The sequence below is a fragment of the Telmatherina bonti genome (genome assembly GCF_933228915.1).
Source record: "Telmatherina bonti genome assembly, chromosome: 2".
In the NCBI taxonomy this organism is placed as follows: domain Eukaryota; kingdom Metazoa; phylum Chordata; class Actinopteri; order Atheriniformes; family Telmatherinidae; genus Telmatherina; species Telmatherina bonti.
In genome coordinates, this window is record NC_136620.1 from 8,550,918 (window position 1) to 8,576,164 (window position 25,247).

The 25,247-nt window shown below is 42.4% G+C and overlaps 1 protein-coding gene across 1 annotated transcript in view; it reads left to right on the forward strand.

Annotated features, from left to right (window-relative positions):
• The first annotated feature begins 549 nt into the window (after nucleotides 1-549).
• Nucleotides 550-25,247, forward strand: part of n4bp1 (nedd4 binding protein 1) — a 33,059-nt gene continuing 8,361 nt past the window's right edge. Inside the window, exons 1-7 of the mRNA XM_079254076.1 lie at nucleotides 550-1,008; nucleotides 10,207-10,434; nucleotides 10,514-10,687; nucleotides 13,826-14,325; nucleotides 16,593-16,950; nucleotides 17,045-17,377; nucleotides 20,380-20,609. Coding sequence (XP_079110202.1) covers nucleotides 697-1,008; nucleotides 10,207-10,434; nucleotides 10,514-10,687; nucleotides 13,826-14,325; nucleotides 16,593-16,950; nucleotides 17,045-17,377; nucleotides 20,380-20,609 — 2,135 coding nt within the window. The 5' untranslated portion in view covers nucleotides 550-696. The remainder of the gene's footprint in view (nucleotides 1,009-10,206; nucleotides 10,435-10,513; nucleotides 10,688-13,825; nucleotides 14,326-16,592; nucleotides 16,951-17,044; nucleotides 17,378-20,379; nucleotides 20,610-25,247) is intronic.

Sequence of the window (25,247 nt, forward strand, 5' to 3'; positions counted from 1 at the left end):
TTAAATTAAGCTTGACCCCCTGACTTATCGGTTTATGTTCTGTATTTTTTTGTTCAATTGTGCAATAAAAAAATAATAAATAAATAAATAAAAAAAATAAATGAATAAAAAGGAAGATAACCAATTGTGTAATAAAAAATAAATTTAAAAGAACCAATATTACTTTTTTATGCTTTATTTCACCTCACAATATGTCTTACCGTTCACAGTGAATGACATTGCAACAATTTACAAAATAACTTAATTGAGGAAAACAACAACAACAAAAAAAAAGCCATTGTTTGTATTTAAGTCATTATTATGTCATTTTTAAATTCTTAAAACAACAGAATTAGAAAAAAATATAATTTTGTTCAAATGTTTAAGCGTGTTCAAGGACATAGGATCTGAACTAAAAAAGACCGACATTGTTTAGTATAACTCAAGTATTGACTGACTTCAGATAAGCATCGCTACACTTGCTGGTCTGTCCTGTTTTGATGACGCCATCGCTGGGACTTTCCGCTTACGTCACGTGGAGCTTCCGCCTTATAAACCCAGCAACCGCCGCCGCGTTCATGTCGTCGGACGCCGCAAACGTTACCGCAACGCTACGCAACACACGCACCATGAAAACGCCAAACGACGCCAGCTCCGCAGAGGGGTCTGAACTCTGAGACGTCTCTGCTAGAAGCGACGGTCGCCCCGCGAGGCGGGATGTCAACAACGCGGCCCCTCCTCGGAATGCGACGAGTCACCGAGCTCTCGTGCCCGGAGCAGCCGGCCAGCAGGCTCCCTACGCCGGCCGCCAGGCAGCAGCAAGACGCCCCCACCGTGGATGAGTTCACCGTGCTGGAGGAGAAAGAAGAGGAGCTGAAATGCGCCAAGCCTCGAGTGGAGCAGGTGTTTAAGGTGACGTTCACTATCATCGGTCTGTTGGACCACTCGGGACAGCCTCACGGCAGTAACACATCCCGGCAGATATGGCTGCAGCTCCGGGGAAGCAGGGACGACGTGTCCAAGGCAAAGGTCAGCCTCTTCTCAACACTTTCACTTGCGATTTAAATGCAAAAACTAAACATAAGCTGGTTCATTTAATCCGATTTAAGGCTGAATAACTTCCCTGTGAGAGTACAGGTGTGAAGATGAACAGGTGCATCCGGGTCATGTGGCTGATTGGCACCAGCCTCCACCTTCCCATCACAACACAGTTTGGTCATATATTCCACATCACACTGTGATGGGTTTGCTTTGAAACTGGTCTAAACTTCTCAACATGATGAGATGCTTCATACAAAAAGGGAAAAAAGAACAGTAACATGGTGATGTTTGTTTATAATAAAGGTTCAGGCAGGCCATGGAGGCTGTCGTGTTTATACTTCCATTTACGTCCAATCCAACATAATATCTAGAGCTTGGAAGGCCAAATATGTTCTGGCTTTACATAAAAGTGGAAAACCTTCTGAGTTAACCAACTTTATACCGTTTTGTAACTTTCAAATCAAAATTTATGTATATAGCACCTTTCATACAAGAAGCAGTTCAAAGTGCTTTACATATATTAAAACATCAGTAAAACAAATCCACATCATCATACACACACTGACGCACCCCCAAACTCATGCTGCCTGATAACGCTTCTAAAATCGTCCTCTGTCATTTTAACCGACAATAATAATAGTAAAAGAATAAATATAAAATAGATAACATCTGGCTTGGCAAACTGTGAGGAAACAAAATCCCAGGGATCCCATCACACCAGGGGCAAGGCCACCAATAATCATAGGGTGCATCACCACAACTCAGGGTTTGCCCCGATCCGTACCCCAGCCAAATGGCTGTAATGCAAGGGCCGACGTGTCAGAGGACATCCCCATAGGCAACGACCTGGCAAACTGAATAGGCAGCGTGGTGGATCCCCATGAGGAAACACTGGAGTAACAGAACTTAAGATCAAACAAGACTAAGACCTACAACAAACTGCAAAATAGATAATTACATAATAACAGTGAGCATAAAAATAAAATATTTAAGAAATAAAGCAACAAAGTCAGATAGAAATAAATGGGTATAATAGAACAACAATAAATAAATAATCCTTACATAGACTAAAAACCGGACTTTCAGACGTGGCGAAAAAGACTGAAACTTGGGTCAGTTTGTAGTTTAAACAGATTTTATCTGATAATTGCAGTTTTGGTGAGTTTCTGTATGGCTTTGGAAGTGGTCACCGTACCAGTACTGCTGCTTTGCAGGAACAATTGGTTGCTTTTGACAGAAAATCATTTGACTCGGTTTATCAGTGACTTTTAGACTCACTTTGGGATCTTGGCTTTAACTTAAAACATCAAAATAGTTTAAAAATGACTTGACAGGTAACACAAAATGTATCCAAGACAATCAGATCATCTTGAGTGAATGAAAGCCCCAATGTTCCTATTTTATGTGCTATTCATTCATGTATATATATTTATAAACAATAAGTCCTTAAACTAAGGGTGATACAATCCTTGACACACATTCTCACTCTGCAGAACAAGTAATATAAACCCTTCAGACCGAATTTAGTATGTTGCAAATTATTTAAATATACAGAAATCAAAAGATATAATTTGAATAAAAGATGGTTTGCAATATTTTGACAATCTAAGGCTTTTTACATCTGATGTTGCATGAATTGTACGCTTTTAAATATTTGGGAATGTGGCTTATGTCTGACTGGACCATTTGCAAATTGGTACATGTTTATCTATGAAGCTCTTCACAGTGAACTCTCAGAACGTCTCCATAAATGAATGAAAGCCTAGGAAATGTATTGTGTTTGAATAAGTTTGTTCTTTCTGCAGGAACATCTTGTCCTGCATGTTGTGGTTTCATTGGGCATCTACTGGGAAACTGCTCTGTTTGCACTTTTACAAATAGAATGAAACTTCCCCCAAATCACACAATGTGTCTATTCTACAGACGTTTGCCTTGCCACCAAACGTCTGTAGAATAAAGTAGGTTTAATGCGTCTGAGAGCACGTTTACGAGGGCTGTGACGATATGCTTTTGTCCCGATTTTTTGGGGTGCCGATTCGATTTTAAATTGCGATTCTCAACATTCTTCTATATTGATTATTTTTGTAGATTTAAAACAAAATAAAATTTATAAAACTTATTTTTGGTAGTAGTTTTTCTTGGTTTCAGTAAGGAGAAAACAACACAGCAGCCAGACCATCATTCTGCTCCTATAATGCCCAAGAAGACCAGTAAAAAGATCAATAAAAAATGACAAAAATTTAATAGGGGATTAATTTTATGTGACTTGGGGGAAAAAAAATCAATTGTGAAACAGTAAACCCAGATTTTTCGATTTGATTTTCCCACCCCTAACGTTTACACTGCTGCCTATTGGTTCTTTTCACCGCGGTCCGCTTCCGGAATAGCGCAATACGTTTGGCGCAGCGTGAACACCAACTGCGCTCCGATGTGGACCAAAGAAGTGGACTTTGGTCCACCTGAAAGCCGGGGGTCTCGGTTCACTTGCAAAGCGACCAAACAGATGTACACTGAGCGCAATGAAGCATCAAGAAGAAAGAAGTGATGCAGGTCAAGCTTGTTGTTGTAACCAACCCACCCGAACCCGTTAGGATGACCAAACCCAACCTGTTTATGTCCCATTGAAATCTGGACCCAACCTGCATGTTAAAACCGCATTACGTAACTTTCTGACCTAAAAACTCTGCATCCCTTGCATCAACATGTTTGATGTGACAGTGACGTCTATCGCGCATTTCTGAATTTCTGCTCAGCAGCATTCCGAGGCTGAAGAACCGACGACTTTTACGTCTGGGACGCAGCGTGACGTCGCAGCAGTTTTGCTTCATGCTAGTAAACAAATATAAACACACCGGCTGTTTTTAACGGGCACGATTACTGATTCAGCAAAGAAACGCAAGAAGATTAAAGCTGGGTCATGGTAATGTTGGGGAGCTAGCAGGATGTCTTGTCTTGACCTGTTTTGGCTCCTCCTCCTGTTTTGGCCCCTCCCCCTTGCATTGGCTCCTCCCCCTCTGGTTTTGCTCTTTGCGTGATCCAAGGCTTTTTTCTTACCTCCACCAAGGAGGTCATGTTTTTACTGGCGTTTATCATGATAACTCAAAGTTCTGGGCAGATTTTGTTCAAATTTTCAGGAGTTGGAAATATGAAAAAGAAGTGATTTAGTTTTGGTGGTGATCCGGAGGTTTGCGCTCCCTGAGTGTTTTTCTAGTTCGCAGCTTTTTCCCCTAACGATTTTCTCTTTCTCTGCTGGTTAGCAGGAGGAGGCAAATAAACCGAGCCGGGTCGGAGAAATCCTTCCTGCATTTTCTCAGCCATGTTTGCCTTCTGAGTTTCTTCTTCACTGCTTTTTATTTTCATCCTAACACACTGTTTATATGTAGGGTGTGGCTGTATGCGCTGCTGGAGGGGAAGGAAAACAAACCAAAGGAAGGTGTGAATTTTTATGAAAATTACCGCCATATCAGACAGACTCCTCCGGACTATCCCTGTGTGGATGCCCCTAAACAGCTATGTTTGTCTAGATCGTTAAAAAAACTGTTTCAGTGTGAAGATCCGAACATCATGCAGGACGGATAGACCCTCGCAGTTAAGAGGTGAAGCTTTTGTAGGATTAGAAATAATGTGCATTAGTTTTATCATCATGTTGCATCAGCTGACGATAAGGTTGCTGAATTTTGCCAACACGTGTGCAACACAAACAAATGTTTTCTTTGAAATTATTTCCCCCACTCCCACTCTGTCTGGTGTTTTGAGTATATCTACAGGTATAACTGTCCCAAAATATCACCAAACTATTTACACATGGACATTTTGGTATTTAGTCACAAATGTCATGACATTTGATTCAGTTTATTGTCTGTTGAGCTGCAGATGGATGTGGCGGTGTCTCAGTTTCACATGGGGCTTTCTGAGATTAGATATAGAAGCTGTTGTAGATTCACATTAGCATGCATGCGAACATATTGTTTGTTGTCATTTAATCTCCTTCATCAAGTTACCACAATGGTTTATTTCCTAGCAGAGCGCATGATTCAGAAAAGACTGTGGGAGGGTTTTTATCTCAGCTTTAACAGACGGATAAATCAAGATGCAATGCTTTAGTCTGTTGTGCTGTTGGATGAATGATCTACAAGAAGTCAAACTGCAGGTGATTGTAATTGGTCAGTAGGGGTGGGGAAATAAATTTTCAGTAAACGTAATTTTTCAATAAATACAAATAATCCATCATCATTTTTTTTTTTACATTTGTATTGACCTAATTTTTCAATTAAACAAAAACAACCCAGTAGCCAGACCATCATTTTGCTGCTATAATGCCCAAGAAGGCAAGTTAAAAGATCCATAAAAATAATAAAAATGCAGGAAAATTTTAAAATTATATTTTTTTTTTTTCAAAAAAATTTGATTCTTAAACAAAAAAAACATATTTTAAAATGATAATTTTCATCAATTTTTCGATTAGATTTCCCCCCTCATTATTATTTATTAATATAACGACTATTATTTATCATTATTATTCAAATTTATTATCAATACAGAAGGCCGTAATATTACTCATTCTGTATTGTCCATTTTTCAACTAAAATATACAGCAGCTAGCCACAACGAGGGATGCACCGATCCACTTTTTGGGAGTTCCAATCCAATATCTGAAATTTGACTATCTGCCGATACTGATATTTGCCCACAGCCGCTCTGGTTTCATTCAGCCACTGTTGCCAACTTGGCAAGTTCCCAAACCCCCTTGGCGACTTTTTTTTTGTTAAAATCAACTAGTGACAAATCTTGCAACTTTTACTGGAGTTATTAGAGACATTTCTGGTGTTATGGCAACTGACTTGAAGGCACATATTGTTCTGCAGTTACTGTAAGGAAGGAGCAGCGGGAGCCTCTCCCGTCCTAAAGCACTCCCAGGCGGCCAGTCTCAGTCGGCTCCGGCTGCAGGTCAATGTAGAATAACTGGAAACTTCAGGAAACTACATGATAGGAATGAATTTTAATGATCTCTTTTCAAAATGGGTATTTAGAAATGCAAGAGAACATCTGGCTTTGACTTTCAGCTGTCCTGTACCCAACTCGGTTCAGTTTATTTAACCAGACTGGTTTTATAGTTAACGGAACTATAAAAACCATGTTTTTACAGTATGAACTATAAAGACATGGTTACCATTGTGCTGTATGTGTACAACATAGACATGAAGACACTACACACAGCCAGGGAAAGTAAACAAGATCATAAATGTGCTTAAATTATTGCACACTGACGACTAAAGAACAAAAACATTTCATATTTAATTCAATGTCAGTGTTGATATTAGATCAACATGAACATTATTTAACCATGTTACTGAACATCCAACTTTTACTGTATCGTACAAAGCTGCCGGTTCTCCTGCAGGAGGCAAGATTTATTACATATATGCTCAGGCTGATCAGTCGTCATAAAGAAAACCTTTCTATACTGGTGGTTCTCAAACTGGGAATTGGGAATTCCATAGGAGGGTCACCAGCAGCTCTAAAACATATAAAGCCTACATTTATCAAATGTGGAATTATTACCAACACTGTCTAAATTAAACCATTAACATTTAAATTAAGATTCATATAATAAATCTGAATTTGACTTTTGTGTGTGTAGGCGTGTAGGTGCCTCGTCACTGCAATGAACCGAATCCACCAAAAACAAGTTTATCGTCCTCATTTATAAAGATACAGAGTTCCAGACTTGCATTCAGAGGATGCTACAGGATGACCCGCCTGATTCTTAGGGAATCGTGGCTCACAACGTTGGACAACCACTGCTCCATATGATCAAAGAACCTGAAAAGCACGACTAAATTTGTCTGTTTGTAGGGAGTAACGTTTCCTCTGCCGTATCTGGAACGAACATGACGCAACACGAGTGTAAAACTGAGCTTTTTTTCGTTCTGTAGTGTGTTATGGTTCAGACGTAATCACTGTTGAAAGTGCTGATATTTAAGAATCTCTACGATGGATTAATGATAGCAATTTTAAAAAGCGGGATTTATTATATTAGATAACTTAGTTCCCTAATTGAGATGCCCCAAAAAAGTCCCTTTAGTTCATGATATGTCCATTTGTATTCACTGATCCTCATCTGGTGTGAACCAGCAGGATAGTCGGAGCGCCGCTGGAGTGACGAGGTTTATAGTGAGTCACAGCATCAAACTCTAAAACAGCCATCAGGCTTAAAGTCATGAGGCTGTAATGCATGTAGAGGTCGCACAGTGGGCTTACTCAGACAAGATGGCGGCTGACACCAGCTTCCCTGTGAATTCCCTTACCAGAGCATCTCTCACACTTCCGCATCTTGTCACAAGTTCGCTTCACCACACTGTGCCAAGCTCTGCCAGTCAACCGAGACCGTTGCGTAGGAGCTGTGGTTTCACCGTCAGCCTGGCCGTCTCCTGATAAGCTTGACACAAGTGTCGGCAATGGCTTCCTGCTTGATGGGCTGTGTTTTGTCATGCTGCCGCTTCCGCTGCTTTGGGAAAGCACTGCTATAATGAACAGAAACTAGGAAAAACAGCGTTTTTCCGATGGAACTGTTTGGTTACTGCAACGTAAATGCTGAATGTTGAACATTTTCACGTCGTTAATAAGTTAGAAATATCATTGGAGTCAATACCTGATGGTTAGATGTCTTATTTGGCTGTGTGGGATATCATGAGGAAAATATCATGCTGCTTTTTACAGATGATATATTAAAGCTCCAAGTTGAAAGTGTCCAGCTCATGTTACCATGGTGATCAGTTAGAAGTTGTACATTGTGATCAGAACAACGCATTTTGATATTGAATTGATTTTATTTGAAGTTAGAGAAGCTGCTCTGCTGCATGTTTATACTGTTTATGAAAGCCCTCAAAGAAAAGTCTTCATTTTTAGCATGATCAACATCTAGTTAGTCGACAGTGGCTTCCATGGTTGCTGGAACGAGGTGGGCGTATAAAAATCACAGGCAACGCTCAAACTATTTCTACGCTGGTTTCATAAATGCATCCTGCTTGCACGTCGCTTTTTTCAAAGCCTTCTGACTCTAGACTAGTGGTGCCCTGGAGATCTACTATCCTGCAGCTGTCAGATGCATCTCTTATCAAACACACCTGAATTTAGTGTCTGAATCCCCTCATCTGCATGCCTTTCTGCTCTGCAGAGGCCTGCTAACGATACATCCATGTGTTGAACCAGAAATGCACGTAGATGTCCAGAACCAGACTCTGCTGTGGACTTTGGTTTTCTGCTGATAGCTTTGAGCCTCATGCAGCATCACACATAAAGATTTGTGTTGGTATATTCCGACAAAACGTTTTCCTTATGCAGTAACCAGAAGTCATGTTTGCATGTAGCGCTGCCACAAACGATTATTTTGATAATCGACTCGTCACCAGTTATTTTGCCAATTAGTTGCCTAATGGGATTGTATAACATATAGCCTGTGGCACCAGCGTGCAGCTGTTCTTACATAACCATCATTACCTTCCAGCTTGAAGTCTTATCTCTAAGTGTATAAAAATAAATGATTTGTCATCCCACAACTTTTAATGAACTCTGCAGCTTGTAGTAAAATAAGGAAAATGAATCACTTGGCGATTTAATAAATAAATAAATGAATAAATAGGTCAGGTTTACCTTCATGACAACTGTGGGGGGAGTGAATTTTTTTCTCAGTCGCCCGTTAAAGTAATTTGATCTCAAAATTTGGCATATTTAGGGGTGCGTCTTTCTGATTGACAGGTACCCAATCTCCCGCTTCAAGTAAGAAGAACATAGAACAACCGCTGTTTTTAGCCGGTTAACAACGTGACTTAGCTTTAGCCCGCTTACTTCAGTTAGCTGTTAGCTCCGGGTTAGCTCGGTTAGCTCTTAGCAACAGGCAGCTCACCAGCTCAATCATCCACCATGACGCTCACAGCCCCCCTCTCAGCTCCACCTCTTTGCCCATATTTGTATTTTCCGGGCGAGACGACACGCATGCCCCTGTCAAGATGGCGAAGGTAGGAACCGCCCACTGAGCTTCAATTCAGTTCTTCAGAAACCTACGGGTTACACCACGGAGGCTCTGTCCATCTTTTTATATACAGTCTATAGTGTTCACATGTTTGAATGGAATATATAATTCTCATACATGTTTGTTTTTGTAAGTTTTCTTGTCATTTTCAAGTTTATTTCAGTTTCTGAACTGAAATTTATCAACTTAACGGAGGTCCTTTGTTTTCCTTTTTTTGCTTTTTATTTTTTGGATTTTTGTTACTAAAAAAAAAACAGTTTAAGTAAAACAAAAAGGGCAGGAATATATCTCGTTTATGTACAGCTAACATGGCAGTCATGGGCAGTGAAGATAATTTCTACCCAAATTTCAGTTTGTTTTTTGCGCACTCCTGATCTGCACCTGAGCCTGCGCCCCTCCCTCTCTCTCCATGGGCATTAAATTAGGATCCGAACTACTGTGATCAGAACCGTATTGTATGTTTTTCAGAGCATCTTTAGCCTCATCATACTTATTCTTAATACTCAAATCCCTGCAAACGTGGAACTGGTTAACCACCCAGAACTAGTGAGAGAAGAAGAAGAAATATTCACGGCAAACTCTATAATGTAACTTTTATGGCCGTCTCAGTAGAAACTCATCAAAGCCATTTGTACCCGCTGTAAACAGTAGAAAGTTAATGAATGAAAATGAAAAATACTTCATTAATCCCCAAAGGGAAATTCAATTAATAGTTATAATAGTTATTAATAGTAATAACTAATAGATTAGAATTTAGGCAAATAAAAACTGGTATTTATGGTGGCAAATATAAATATCTAAACCACCAATCTCAGTAATTATTACTTGTTTGTTTGTCTCACATCCACTTCAAGCTGTCTGAGTGGGATTTTCTGTAAACTGACCGTCCACGCCCAGATTATCTGATCTGTCTTCTGTTTTTATCTCTGAGTCATTTGAAACGGTCCCGGCTGAGTCTTTGTGTAAGAAAGCTACCTCACCCCCCTGCAGCTGATTCATCTAAACATTTGCCCAAGCCAGGAGATTCCCTGAATCAGTGCCTTTAGTTTCAGCATGTGGCGGCTTTCTTAGATCTGTTTCACTTTACGCTGCGGTCCTAGCCAGGAATTGGTTCATGAGTCACTCACATGTTTGGGTTTCTGCTCGCTGTGCAGGAGTACGTTCGGGGGCTGTGCGACCCAGAGTTGCAGAAGGAAGAGCGTTACCCGGTGGACATGCACTGCATCTTCGCCGGTGCCCGAGGCCTGTTCTTGGACAGACTGACACGGGACACGAGCGCTGAAGTTCTGGTGCCTGAGCCGGGCCGTCTGTGGCTGTGCGGTCGGGCCGAACCCGTAGTGATGGCTCAGAGCCGAGTGCAGCAGTTCGTAGCACTTTTCCAGGTAAAGACCGTCGTCATCAATGTGTGTAAAAGTGTTTGAGCGATACGTTCCAGTTAAAACATGTCTGTTTTCTGTGCAGGAGAAGAGAAGTCTGCCAAGCGACAGAGAATCAACAGTGAAAAGATCCTTCAAGTCCTTCGTAGAAGAAAGAGATGATAAATACACTATGGAGCTTCTCCTCCTGCCCAGCGCCCTGAAGGAGGAGTTACTGGGGCTGGTTCACACACCCGCCAGCACAAACTCATCCACTCTGGTTGGTTCATACCTGATTTAACATTTAAACCTGAGCAGCATCTTTAATTTCTCTGCGTTTGAACCAAGCGGCAACCTCTGGTGGTGAAAAGTGAAGCCGATGCGGAAGTGCAAAACATTGCAGTTCCTCTCTCATCCACCAAGGGCTCCAAACCAGAGCAAATCCCCATAGAACCCCATGTTAAAAAGACCAACTTTACAGCAGAAATAAACATCTTTATTATGGTACAAAAAATATTTTAGATAAATAGGTCAGGTTTACCTTCATGACAACTGTGGGGGGAGTGAATTTTTTTTTTCTTTTTTTTTTTTTCCCCTAACTCGCCCGTTTAAAAGTAATTTAATCTCAAAATTTGGCATTTTTAGGGGCGTTTCCTTTTGATTGACAGGTACCCGATTTCCCGCTTCAAGTAAGAAGAACGCAGAACAACCGATATTTCATAAATATTTTAGGTTTAATAGGTTCCACTTCATGACAGCTGTTGGGAGAGTGAATGTTGTTATGACTCCTCCATTTAGAAATAATTTAATCTAGAAATTTGGCATAATAGGGGGTGTGTCCTTTTGATTGACAGAGATCCCACTGCAAGAAGCGAGAAGGTAGAACAACCGCAGTTTTTAGCCAGCTAATATCGTGAGCCTCCGTTAGCTAGTTAGCTACTGCTAGCTCGGTTAGCGCTTAGCTGCAGGCAGGTTGGCGTTCACTAGATGTCAATCCACGCTCACCGCCCTCCTATCACCTCCACCTCTTTGCCATATTTTTTTTTCTGGGAGAGACGTCACACGTGACCCTGCCAATATGGCGATTGAAGGAACTGCCCAATGGTTTTCATTTGAGCTTTTCAGAAACTACAGGTGACTTCACAGAGGCACCGTCCATCTTTTATGTACATCTATGGTTTGGTGACTTTGATACCTGGAGGGAGGTTAGATTTGAGGTCATCCTTGGGACAGAATGGAAAAAAAATACAAACGCACAACCATAAAAACGTAGGTGCTTTTCTCATATAGGGCCAGAACGCCAATTCCCCAAAAACTTCAAAACCATAAAAGAAGATTAAACGAATAGAGTGAAATAAATTCCAGTATATCAGAAGCTAATTGGTTGTGGTTTAATTGGTTGTGACATTTTTGTTGGTTTGCTTCCAGCTTCGCCCACAGAAAGGAACACTTTCTGGACTGAAACAGTGGCTGTAAATTCTCATATCCGTATAAATCCTACCGTGCTGAAAGGATTTTGTATTTAAGCTGAAGTTTGTGACCGCCTGGTGTCTGAAACATATTTCAATAAAACATCAAATTAAGCCAGAAACATTAATATGATGCTTGCTGTGGCAGCGTGGTCTGGTTCTGGTTCTGGTTTGTTTCCATGTTGATGATGATGGTAACCAAGCCCATGTTGGCAAGCAAATCTTCAATATGTTTACATGCATATAAATACTAAAATTGTTCCGTGAGCTCTATTATTTTTAGATAATTATTTTATATTTACTGTATTTATTTCAACATCTCCTACATTTCTCACAGCATCCAGTTGGTTTACACTTTGACAAATTGTCCATATTTCCTCGTAAAGGGCAAGGACCAGCACCACCAGATCACTCCTAAATTCCTAATATGTTGGGTTTTTTGAAGGAAAAATAACATATTTATTGCTAGCTTTGGTTTTTCAATCTTTTCCAAATAAAAAGCCTGATTTTTTTTGCAGTTAATGAACAGAATGAGTCAATCCTAGTGGTCTGAACTAGTCTGGTTGGACTACTTCTTTATGCCTTTCCCTTTAATATATTCATACCTCAGTCAAAAGGACTTTGATTATAAAGTCATTTTTGCTGGTGACTATTTTAAACAACTCTCCATTGTTTTCTGAAGACATGATGAAGGTCCTCTCTGACTTACCCAGTTAAAGATCTCCAGTTGCCGTCTGATACCTTCTACAATTAACGTCACATTCTCCGGTCATCTATCTCGTCCTCTCTGGAAATTTAAATAAGTTCGTAAATACGTGCCGGATCTATGCTTCAGCTCATTTATTGCGCATATGTAATGAGCTGCGTTTCCTTTACAGTTTTTCGCAAAATAAACGTAATATTTGTAACTTTTGACAAACAATAACTGTGATTTGCAGGTTTTTCCGTTGAACAGTTCGTTCACAAGCTTCAGTTCGTCAACCGGACGAAATTTTACAGCTAAATGAAAGTAGCCACGTAGCGTGTTTTGTACTAGCTGTGGAAAATTTGCCACGGATTTTCGAAGCCTTTGTCCCTCATTTCCTTTTCTAAGTCGTTGTAAAACTCTGAAATTCAGTTGTTTGTTCCACACCGCGTCATCTTTACCGGAAATCAACTGGTCAAATGACCCCTTATGTAACACCCGGGGACACATAAATGTTTCCAGTACACTTCTGCGATGTACTCAGAACGTCTGAAAAACCACCTCATGAGAGCACAAAAGTCATTTTAGCGATTATTTGAGTAGGCGTGATCGGACCGGCCACCGTCAAATGTAGGCGTGTCATTATTAGCGTTTTTCATTGTTATATTCTAGATATGCATATCCATCCAACCATTTTCTTAACCGTTTAGTCCAGTTCAGGGAGGCTGGAGTCTGTCCCCTGCAGTCCATCGCAGGGACACACGGAGACAAACAACCCACACTCACTCCCAGGGACCATTTAGAGGAACCAGTTAACCTAACATGCATGTCTTTGGATGGTGGGAGGAAGCAAAAGAACCTGGAGGGAACCCACGCATAAACATGGAGAACATGCTCTCTCATGCACTCCTATTATTATGACCACTGTACTAATCCCCCCCAGTTGAGGCTCGAACCAGCGACCTCCTTGCTGTGACCGCTACGCCACCATGGTGCTCTATTATGTATTAGATATTTTTTAACTCTTCTAAAATCTTGATTTTTTTTTTTTTTTTTTTTTTTTTTTAACCTTTTTATCGTGTAGAAAACGAAGAGAACGGTTTAACAAGCACTGTATGTTGTCATGGTACCCGTATGCCAGCTGACGGGGAGTTTTCCTCCCCGCTTGGCGTCCAGGCTCCTCAGTGTCTCACTGTACATAATGTGTTTATCGTTTTCAGACCACTTTCTAGTTTCTCTTTGTTTGTTTCCTCCACCCAACCAGGCGCTGCTTCCCGGCGGCGCCGAGGTCGACCAGGACCGCTCGCAGAGCAGCACGCCGGTGACTGAGCTCTCCAACCGCATCCTGGACACCAGCTTTGAGGAGAGAGGAGGCGGCGCGGCGTCCGTCAGTGGAGGGGGCAAAGTGGGAGGCGGGATCGGTTTGGGTCCCGAGGCCGTGCTGCTCAACGGCGCTCGGCCGTCACACAAGCGGCGCTCGTCTGAGAGCGAGACTCGTGACACAAAGAGACAGTACTCCCTGGAGCGGAGGGAGGAGTCGCCGGACAGAGCGAGGGAGCGTCCGAAGGACAGGGATGTCCGAGGAAGTAGCAGCTGCTGCAGGTCCAAAACCCCCACCGCCTCCTCAACCTTCTCGTCCGCTTCTTCAGCGAAAGCCAACACGGTGGGGGGTCCGATCACGCTGGAGTCCAGCGAGGGGGTTTCAGATGAAGGAGAAGCAGTCAGTCCGGAAACGAACCTCCGCTGTTTGGTCAATTTCTTCAGGTAAAAGATCAGTGAAGCGTTTTTCGTCTTCTTCCTTCCCCGCGTGACAAGGTCGAGTTCTGTAAAAGTCATCAGCTGCACGTTCCGATGAAGTCCGTCCAAATCCAGATGTTCTCGCATCATAATTCACTAACGGATGATTACAGGAAAACAGATCAGTTTCATGTTTTTTCAGGCCAAAACACAGGTAAATAATCAAACTAAAACAAAATAGAAACATGAATCCGGAGACTTTTTAAACATCTGGAATATTCTCGTATGCATCACCGAGGCCTCAAAGCTTTTACCTGTTTCCACTAAGCGGCCATCTTTCTGTTCATTCCAGCGGGTTCAGAAGTAAAACCGAGCTGGTTTTCTCCCACTAGTGCATGATAACAAGCCCGCTGCACTGTTTCTGAGGAAATGGCAAAAGTTGAGAAAATATTAACTTCTCAGCTGAATAGAAACCTGTTTGTGATTTTTCATGGTTCACAAGTTTGTTTCAGTTTCAGACTAGTTGCAACTGCTTTTATTCTGCTTATTTAAAATAAAAATACTTCAATGATTTCCCTTTGGAAAATTAATGTCTCCCTTAATTTAAAAAAAAAAATGAAATTAATTCAAATTAAAAAAAATATTCATTCATTCATTCATTCATTTTCTGAACCGCTTATTCCAATTCAGGGTCGCGGGGAAGCTGGAGCCTATCCCAGCTGGCTTTGGGCGACAGGCAGGGTACACCCTGGACAGCTCGCCAGTCCATCACAGGGCCACACAGAGAGATGAACAACCACTCACACTCATTCCTAGGGGCAATTTTAGAGTAACCAATTAACCTAACATGCATGTCTTAGGATGGTGAGAGAAAGCCGGAGTACCCGGAGAGAACCCACGCATACACGGGGAGAACATGCAAACTCCACACAGAAAGGCCACTGACCAAACCCCTCCCCAGCCAAGGATTGAACCAGTGACCTTGCTGTGAGGCCACTGTGCTAACCACTGTGCGACCGTGCAGCTATTAAAAAATATGTTTTAGATAATCTGTTAAAATGTTTTTAATTTAAGTTCTAGTAAAATATCGTAAATTTTTGCATTTTGTTTATTTTTGCTATATCTATATCCAATCTATATTGTTGTCCAGAACCCAGTCAAGCTCTTGATGTTTAATAAATTAACATATTAAAATAGAAAATTAAAACTTAAAAAATTTAATTGGAAAAAATACTTTGATCAATGATTTATAAAAACCAAAATGTTGAAATGGAATTATATTATGTAAATATTTTTAATTGAACATTTTTCCATTATTTAAAAATTATTTAAAATGTATAAAACTGACATCATTATAAAAAATTACTGTAAAATAATTATGGCTTACTTTGTGATCCATCAACCTGCTGGTTGTGGGGCTGCAGCCATTAAAATTAATGTAATAAATAGTATTAAAAAAATCAAAATTAACATTTTAAATAAAATAAAATGTAAATTGTTTTTTTTTAACTTTTTTTTATTAACAACAATAATGATTAGATATTTAATTGTAATCAGTTTAATAACTGACGGCAGTAGAGCGGAAACGGCCAAAAAGACTCAATCAGGATGTCGGGATGTAATTCTACAGTAGAATACCGCACATCTACGTACGTATAATACCACACATATATGAGCGTACGTAAAATATCGCGCATCTACGTACGTCCGTAAAATATCGCGCATCTACCTACGAACGTAAAATACCGCGCATCTACGTACGAACGTAAAGTACCGTACATCTACTTAAATACGTAAAATACCGCACATCTACGTACGTACGTAAAGTACCGTACATCTATGTACGTACGTAAAATACCACACATCTACATACGTACGTAAAGTACCGCGCATCTACGTACGTACGTAAAGTACCGCGCATCTACGTACGTACGTAAAGTACCGCGCATCTACGTACGTACGTAAAGTACCGCGCATCTACGTACGTACGTAAAGTACCGCGCATCTACGTACGTACGTAAAGTACCGCGCATCTACGTACGTACGTAAAGTACCGCGCATCTACGTACGTACGTAAAGTACCGCACATCTACGTACGTACGTAAAGTACCGCACATCTACGTACGTACGTAAAGTACCGCACATCTATGTACATTAGTTATTTTAAAATGAGCTGCTTTCTCTGGAGAACAGCGTCAGCTTGGCATCTTATTGATGGACGTTTGGAATTTATGTCTCCGTCTCCGACAGAACAACGGCCATGATTTTATTGTGTCTTTTTTTTTGTGTTCCAGAACCATGGGCTACCAGCAGGAAGTGGTGGAACGCGTTGTCAAGGCAACGGGACAGACAGAGGACACGTTCCTCCTCCTGGAGAAAATCGTGGAGGAAACCAAACGCTGCGAGGAGGCGCTGAAAAGAGACAAAACTGAAAGGCGACCGAACGCCGCGCGGCAAGCAGACGTGGCCTCCTCTTCCTCATCATCGTCATCCTCTTCCACAGTGTCTTGCTTCAGAGACAAGGATCTGAGCAGGTTGCTGGTAGACCCGGGAAGGTCCAGAGAGAGTGTCCAACCCAACCAGCATGGAGGCAACAGCAACGGGCTGGGCCACCGGAGGCAGTGCAGCAGCAGCGAGACCAGCACCCAGCAGGTACCCGGCTCATCATCGCCCCCTGCAGGCCGTAAGCCTTTACTGCACCTTGGCCTCTGCTTACACGCTTTGACAGCATCCACACTCGTTCCAGGCCATCACCATCAAGAGAAGCTCCAGCGCTCAAGGAGGAGCAGGGAGCTACGAGGTCATCACCATCGACGACGACGACGACGCCGTCCCAACTCACACCAAAACAGACAGCCGGACGTCCAGGATGATGACGGTGGCGCGCCTCGAATCGCAGTCGGGGTCCCGAACTGACTACCTGGCCCGAGGAGGGGGCGGAGTCTCCCAGAAGGACTACCTATCCCGATGCGGGACTCAGACTTTGGGAGGACCGGTGAAAGTCGAGAACGTGACGGCACTGCGCAGCACGCCTCAGTGGCTGCCCGCCACGAATTCCTCGCTGGCTTCAACTCCCAGTGTAGGTATCACTCAGGGAACCCCCGATAGTCTGCATGGAGGTGGAGGAGCATGATGATGATGATGTCGTGACCCTGATGGTAAATAATTCAGGTTTAGACGTTGGATGAGCTTGTCTGGCACGGCATGCAGCAGGTTTAGCTTCAGTTCCCAGTAAGGAGGTGTGTTTCAGCTCTTATTACACAAAGCTCACGAGGGGAAATGACCTACCCTAACAAAACGAGGTACATCTCCACACCTACAAGGGCTTTAAGTACAATCTGAGTGTCAAACGACAGCTGTCAATCTGTTTATGCTGGCGTGTCAGAGTGAACTCACCCGGATCACAGTGGAAAATTACATTTTTATCTTCATCTAGAAAGAAACAGATACTAAATCTGGACGAAAACTAACTTTTTAATCGGAACAAAGCAGCTAGATTCATGAGTGAAGTCGTATCTGATGAGGATTCATGTAAAAGTAGAAGCTTAACAGGTGAACCTGAGTTGATGTATGCGTGTTTTAATAGAGGTGAAGCCACCAAAATGGACCCAAATGTACTATTTGACCTTATTCTGGTAACAGCGTGATGTTTTACTGGTATCTCAGACAATCGCTGGTTGATTGACAGCGCCATTTCCTAATCAGTCCTAGAAAACAAAACATGAAAATTCACCGTGGAGACATAAGTAGTCCTCCAGTGGAACTGAAGCCCCGGTTGGAGTGTTGTACGAAGCTTACACACTTCCCTGTCATCCCACTTCATCCTCTCCGAAGCAACTGGGATGTAAAACAAGCAGAGCTGCCTTTTAACTGGAATATAAGCAGCCACACACTCTATGGTGTCGCTGCATAGGGTTTTTTTTTGCTACTTTTCTGGCCACAAGCTGAGTTCTTGTCCCACAGAGGTGAGACAGAGTCTCTGCTTTCGTACGATGACTTGTTTGTGGTTTTGCTTGAAGTGGAGAAATTAGCAGAAGCTCTGAAGTGAACGTGGGCGGTTTTCATGTTCTCGTTACACCCGTATCATTTCTTGGGGTTTGAACTGTGTTTTATTTGAATGTTAGTCTTTCAGCAGAGTTTCTCTTCGTCATTTCGGCCTGCTACATGCTAGCAGTGCTGCATGCTGCCATGTGCAGGCATCGTTTGCAGGCTGAGTGAGGAAGTGGTTAATATCAGTAGTATGTTTTTTATCACCACAGCTGTAAAGTCTTTTGTTGTAAACACTGAGCTTATGAATGCCAGAGCTAATGAGACTTATGAGCCCCAGCTGGTGGTTGTAAAACCTCAAACAAAAACCATAAACTTCCATAATAAGTGCTGATTTTATTCAGATTATTCTATTAAACAGGTTCACTTTAAAAGATCAGTAATAAAGTTTATACTTTATCAGTCCCTGTTAGGAGATTGGGCTTTAAGGGACGGTTCATCCTGACCCGAGCCCACCTCTGTCACCACTCTGCTCATTTTAACCTGATTTTGCACATGTTGGATGCTTTAAATGTTCCATTCAGTCACTAAACGCTTGGTGTGAATCGTCAGAGGCAACATTTCTGAGACGGTTGGGTTAACATCTACCAAGGTGAGGGAAGGATGCTGGATGGGGTTCAGTACGAACAGAGAAACCTCCAGATTCATCATCATGCTGAAATGGTAATGATGTGTGTGTAGCAGCTGAAACTGCTTGATAGAGATCAGACACACGAGTCTGGTGAGATCCGGCGTGACGTCCCTGTCATAGCTAGGTTACGCACAGCGAACCTTCAAATCTCCCGGCATCATGCAGGTGGTCTGATAAATGAGCAAAACGGCAACATCGTGGACTTTCTGTTGCCTGCGTGTTGAAATCGTTTTCTTTGCTCCGACTTGTTTTATTTATCCAACAGTAGGTGTTACACTGGCTTTAAACTCCAAGTTATGAATGTAAAACTACACGTAGAAGCTGAATTCTTTAAATCCCGGCCAGACATGAAGTCTACAGGACAGATTATGAGGCTGAAATCATGTAAAATGACTAACAACAGATAAAGCAGAAGAAAATAACACACAGATCAGCAGCGACCAAGCCTTTTATCATCCGCACATCATTCTCACGTCTGGAACACACACACACACACACACACACACACACTGTTTCCATGTTTACACACTTCTTCCTGCTGTCCTCGCTGCAGCACCTCCACCTCAGCTGCATCCCAAACGTCGTCTTGGCTTTATTCCATCCATAGAGGATCATTATTTTCCTGCTTTTCTCATCACTTGTTGATCTTTGGCTGCTCCTGATTGGATGTTACCGACCGTTGAAGCTCTCTGATTGGTGGGAAGTCTGACAGGAAGTGTCTCTCAGCAACACAGTAGTGATATTGATCATTTTTCTGATGAAGATGTGATAAATAGTGGTGTTATCATGGATCATTTACCATGTAGAGTCTCTGAATAAACACATGTCGTGTCTGGATCGAAAACTTCCTGGACGGATAGAAACGCTGGAAAACCTCCGTAGATCAGCTGAAGTGTAAACTATCCATCAGAACTGCAGACTTACACACTGCTGTTGCTGAGAAATTGTAGGAAATGAAACAGAGTTGTTGTGAGGAAAACGGTTTTGAGGCTCAAAGCTCTTAGAAGTCGTGAAGGTTTCCTCTCTTCCAGGAGGAGTTTCTGCAGCTGCTGAAGCAGTGGTGTGAAAAGCTGGTTAGACCCAGCAGCCTCGCTCTGACAGGGATTTTGGATGTGCTGGTGGAACTGGATTTGAACCAGTGCTTATTGGGTTTGTTACGACAGTGAACGAAGTTTTTCTTTCTCCTGGTGAATAAAACAATAATTTTAGAGTAAATGACGGTAAAACGCTGAACGTTGTGCTGACGGAGCTGAGATTAATTCTCCACGTTCGGCAGGATGTTTGAGATATTGTGATGCTGGTGTGTTTGCTGGAGCTCCCACCAACAGTCAGGATTTATACTGGTTTCACTTTGATTCACAACTTCAGTCACGTCATTGTTTGTTTGTCCTCCCACCATTCAGTCAGCTCAGCCCATCAGCAGACCCTCGGCCTATCAGACCATCAGCCACACGGGCTTTCAGGGGGGCGTGGCCCGGAGTCCTCCCTCTAACGACCCCGCCGCCCCCCAGGTGACCGGTTTGGCTCGTTTCCACCAGTCGCTGAAGACACCGTTCGCGTTGAACCTACCCAACGAGCCCGGAAACCCGGAGCTGAGACACATCATCATAGACGGCAGCAACGTGGCGATGGCGTGAGTCAATATACACACACACACACACACACACACACACACACACACACACACACACACACACACACACACACACACACACACACAGGTATCAGCAAACAGCACACCACCTCGGGTGATTAACAGGTCACTGGAGGAGAACAGAAACCTCTTTCCAGTCCTGCATGAATCACTAGTTTCACTACACCAGTCGTTTCCTAACTAGTCGTACCTTTAAAATATTGTCATGTGGCTGAAAGTAATAACATTATGTTAGGCTGTTAGCCTGCTGTTAGCATTAGGCTAGTGCTAATCTAGCTATATGCTAGCACTGCATCAGTTTTAAGCTAATGTGGGACCACCATGCCATCTTTGGTTTTCAGTCAGTTTATTTACGTACCAAACAGGAACTCTGTTATAACTGAGTTTCACATTAAAGCTGAAAATAAACTCCTCGGTGTAGAGCTGCTCGATTATGACAAAAAATATTAAGATTATTTTGACTGAAATTGAGATCTCGATTATTTAACACAATTATCCAGTATTTATAAACAACGCTGCGCGTCGTGGTGTTCTAGACTCCGTGCCGTGCACTATAACCGTCTAATGGACGGTTCCGAGTTGTTTAATCCGCTTTTACCGCTTATATAGGAAATATTTTATGTTTTATACCAAACAACCGCTGTCAGGCTGCAGCGCGTTTCTCTCATTCACCTGTTAAGACAGCTGATCTGAACCAGCTGATTAACGCGTTGCTATGGTAACGCCCCGTAACGGAGAGATATTACAGTGTTTAACTTGCCGAACTATGTATAGGAAAATAATGCAGCCAGTTGTCGCTGACAATGGTATAAACTATGTTTAGGTGAACTTCCACAACCTACTGCAGTTATTCTACATTGACCTGCAGCCGGAGCCGACTGAGACTGGCCGCCTGGGAGTGCTTTAGGACGGGAGAGGCTCCCGCTGCTCCTTCCTTACAGTAACTGCAGAACAATATGTGCCTTCAAGTCAGTCGCCAAAACACCAGAAAAGTCTCTAATAACTCCAGTAAAAGCTGCTAGATTTGTCGCTTTTAACAAAAACAGTCTCCAGATTTAGCGACTGTAGCCAAGTTGGCAACAGTGTCTGAATGAAAGCAAAGCGGCTGTGGGAGGAGTTTACAGCACAGTGCTGCAACGCCAGAGACGTTCGATTAGCAGCTGAAGACAGCAGGAGAGGAAAATGCAGAGAGAAAAATAATCACACCCTTTTATTTTTATCATCGTTGAAAACCCAGATCGTAATCGTGGTTAAAATCTGATTCATCGCCCAGACCTACCTCGGTGTCCGCGCTAAGCTAACTAAGCTAGTGCTACACGGTCCAGTTCCATTTAAACAGGAGCTTTGAATGAAATCCTAAAGCAGCTCCAACATGAAATCTGGAGAAAAATGTCTGATTTTGTGTGAGAAACTAAAAAAAAAAAATGGACAGAGAGGAAGGACACAAATCCGTGTGCCAGGTCAAGACACCGAGATCCAGTTTACCCAGACCAGCAGAGCTCCTCGCCCTGCCGCCACATCAAGCTCCGACACCGCCTCTGAGAGGAGCTTCTGACTTGCAGACATAACTGGATATTTGCACATCCCCTAAGAAAACAGCGATTTATGATAAGATCATCATCAATGTATCCGACTTTCCCATACTTACTAGAAAATTAAATTAAATAAGAAATCCCTGCCACTGTCTCCGTCCAGTAAAGACGCAGCAGTGACTCACTGCACATACATGAAGGAAACGTTCAATCAGTCAAACTTTATTTGTAGAGCACTTTTACATACCTCAAAGTAACCAAATTGCTGTACAGGTAAAATAAAATCAACACTAAAAGCACTAAAATAAAGACAACATAATGGTTAAAAATACAAAAAAAGACAGAAAAGACCTGGTGGTCCTGCTCTCCAGAGTTAAAAGCCAACATAAAAAGATGAGTTTTCAAAAGAGATTTAATTGATGTTGATGCAGAGGAACATAAACGACTATAAATAACAGGAAAATGGGAGATTTCAGCAGATCCGAGGCGGCTTTTAGAGCCTTCCAGACCCTCATTCTGCTGCTCTGGATCCATGGAAACTACTGAACATGTTTTCTGCATGTTGTAGCAGCAGCTGCAGTTTACTGCTAGAACTTTTCTTTCCCTGGCTCGTGTGTGTGTGTGTGTGTGCTGTTTCAGCTGGTTTGACTTTCCCAGCATCTCCTGGCGGGTCTGACTGGAAGGTTGGCAACCCGACAGGTACGATCCCAAAAGGTGTTCAGTGACGGTAATTATTTAAGGAAACGGGTGTGTGAATCTGCGTTTTGATGCTGTCATTTCCCACACTTGACACACACACACACACACACACACCATGTTTTTCTTTTACTTGTGAAGCCACCATCCTTCCCATCATTATCATCACGATTTCAGGTCACACACACACACACACACACACACACACACACACACACACACACACACACACACACACACACACACACACACACACACACACACGTGTGCAGCACCTGTTACAGTAGGTAGGTTTCAGTTACAACTCTGAGCACCAAAACGTTGCCTACACATTTGCATGGCGTTACTCATCTGCTTTGTGTTTGGCAGCGTGATATTGTAGCGTGGGTGTGTAGTACAGAGGTGTTTCTGAGAATAAAGAACTTTTCTTGTAAAAATCTATATTTTTAGTTTCTCTCTTATTCAGACACAAAGATGTCAAACGGCGACCTGAAGGAGGGAAAGAGTTCATCCTGGTGTTTTTTTTTCTTCATCGCCTCCTGTTTGGTCGTCATCTTCATCCTTCTCGTCTTGTGCAACCACTTTCTTTCCTCTCCGTTTTTACCAGAACTGTACGGGAACAGAAATGTTGGCTCAGCTCTGACTCAGGATGAGCAGAATATTTAATCATTACTCTTCCATTTGTTCCTTTTTCTTTCTAAGAAATGTTTTTAATAAGCCCGGTGGTGGACTGGACACCTGTCCAGGTGTACCTGCCTCTCGGGATAGACTCCAGCTCCCCGCGTCTCTCATTCAGACGAAGTGGTTTGGAAGATGGATAAACGAATGAATGTTACTAATGTATAGCATACATAATACCTTTAATACTGTCATGTGAAGGTATTTTTATTTCATTTTGTGTTGCTTTATATGAAATACCCAGCTTTTTAAAAAAAAAAAAAAATTATTTAATTTTATTCATTGTTTTATTTTGATTTCATTTCGTGTTTATATTATATTAAATGCCCAGGGGGAGGGGCATGCAGTGTATGGTGGGCGGGGCTGCTTAGGTGGTCCCTCTCCCAACACCACGTGGCACTTCCCTCAATTTTATTTGCAAATAATACACACTTCACAATCAGTCATAAGTGGGGGGGGGGGGGGGGGGGGCAGGGGCGATATCCTGTACCTGGGGAGCGCAGCTGGTGCACTGGGGTGCGACCTGGCTGCCGCTAGGGGGCGGTCTGGGGATCCTGATCCTCCGTCGGTGTGGGCTGTACCCTCTGCCTGCGGGGGCGGGGGGCTGCTCTTGGGGCCCTGGGGCCTGCGCTCTGGGTGGCCGGTGCCCGGCGGGGTCGGCCCTTGCCGTCCTGGGCCTGCTTGGGCCTGTTCCCCCTGACTGCGGGGGACTCTGGTTGGGGACCTCCTTCGCCACCTCCTGGGCAGATGCATGGCTGGCTCCAGAGTGGGGGGGTTGGGGTCTGTGCCTGGGGGTGACTGTTGGTTACCCGGGTCTCTGGGTTCTCCTGGCCTTCCTCTAGCTGTAGGCGGGCGGGGTCACATTGGCACGATCACTCTTCTCTGAACACGTTCCACTCTAAATGTTCTGCATGAATGCATTTTAGGCTTGTTGTGAAATTTCACCCAAAAGCTGAATATCCCTAACTTTTTGTGAATAGTGTATGTATGTATGTGTGTATGTATGTGTGTGTGTGTGTGTGTGTGTGTGTGTGTGTGTGTGTGTGTGTGTGTGTGTGTATATATATTTGTGTGTGTGTGTGTGTGTGTGTGTGTGTGTATATATATTTGTGTGTGTGTGTGTGTGTGTGTGTGTGTGTATGTATATATGTGTGTGTGTGTGTATGTGTGTGTGAAAATAAAATAGGAATCAAGAAATACAAGGGGATCATTACATCTATAAAAGTTCCCCTTGGCAAAATAAATTTGCTCCGCTGAACACAGCATCCAGAACGTCCGTCTGCTTGCTTAAATGCTGGACAAGAAAAAAAAAAAAAACCCAGATTTATTTTATTTTTAATTTTTTTTTTTCTTGTTTTAATTTGTATTTTGATTTTATTTTGTCGCTTTATATAATATTAAATACCCAGATTTTGTTTTTTTAAATTTCATTATATTTATTTTTATTTTATTTTGTGTTGTTTAATATTATATTAAATACCCAGATTGATTTTATTTAATTTTGATATATTTTGTTTTGATTTTGTTTTTGTTTTATTCCCATCCACAGTAATAATTTTATTTAGACCAAGTATGGTTCTGTGCAAACTACATGATTTTGTTCTCATTTCTCCATCTGTCGCCAGGAAAAGAGGTAGTTGGTGCAGATGTGCAAACATAAATGGAAATGTAGTTCATGAGGCGGGAACGGTTCTGAGCAGCTTTGTTTTCA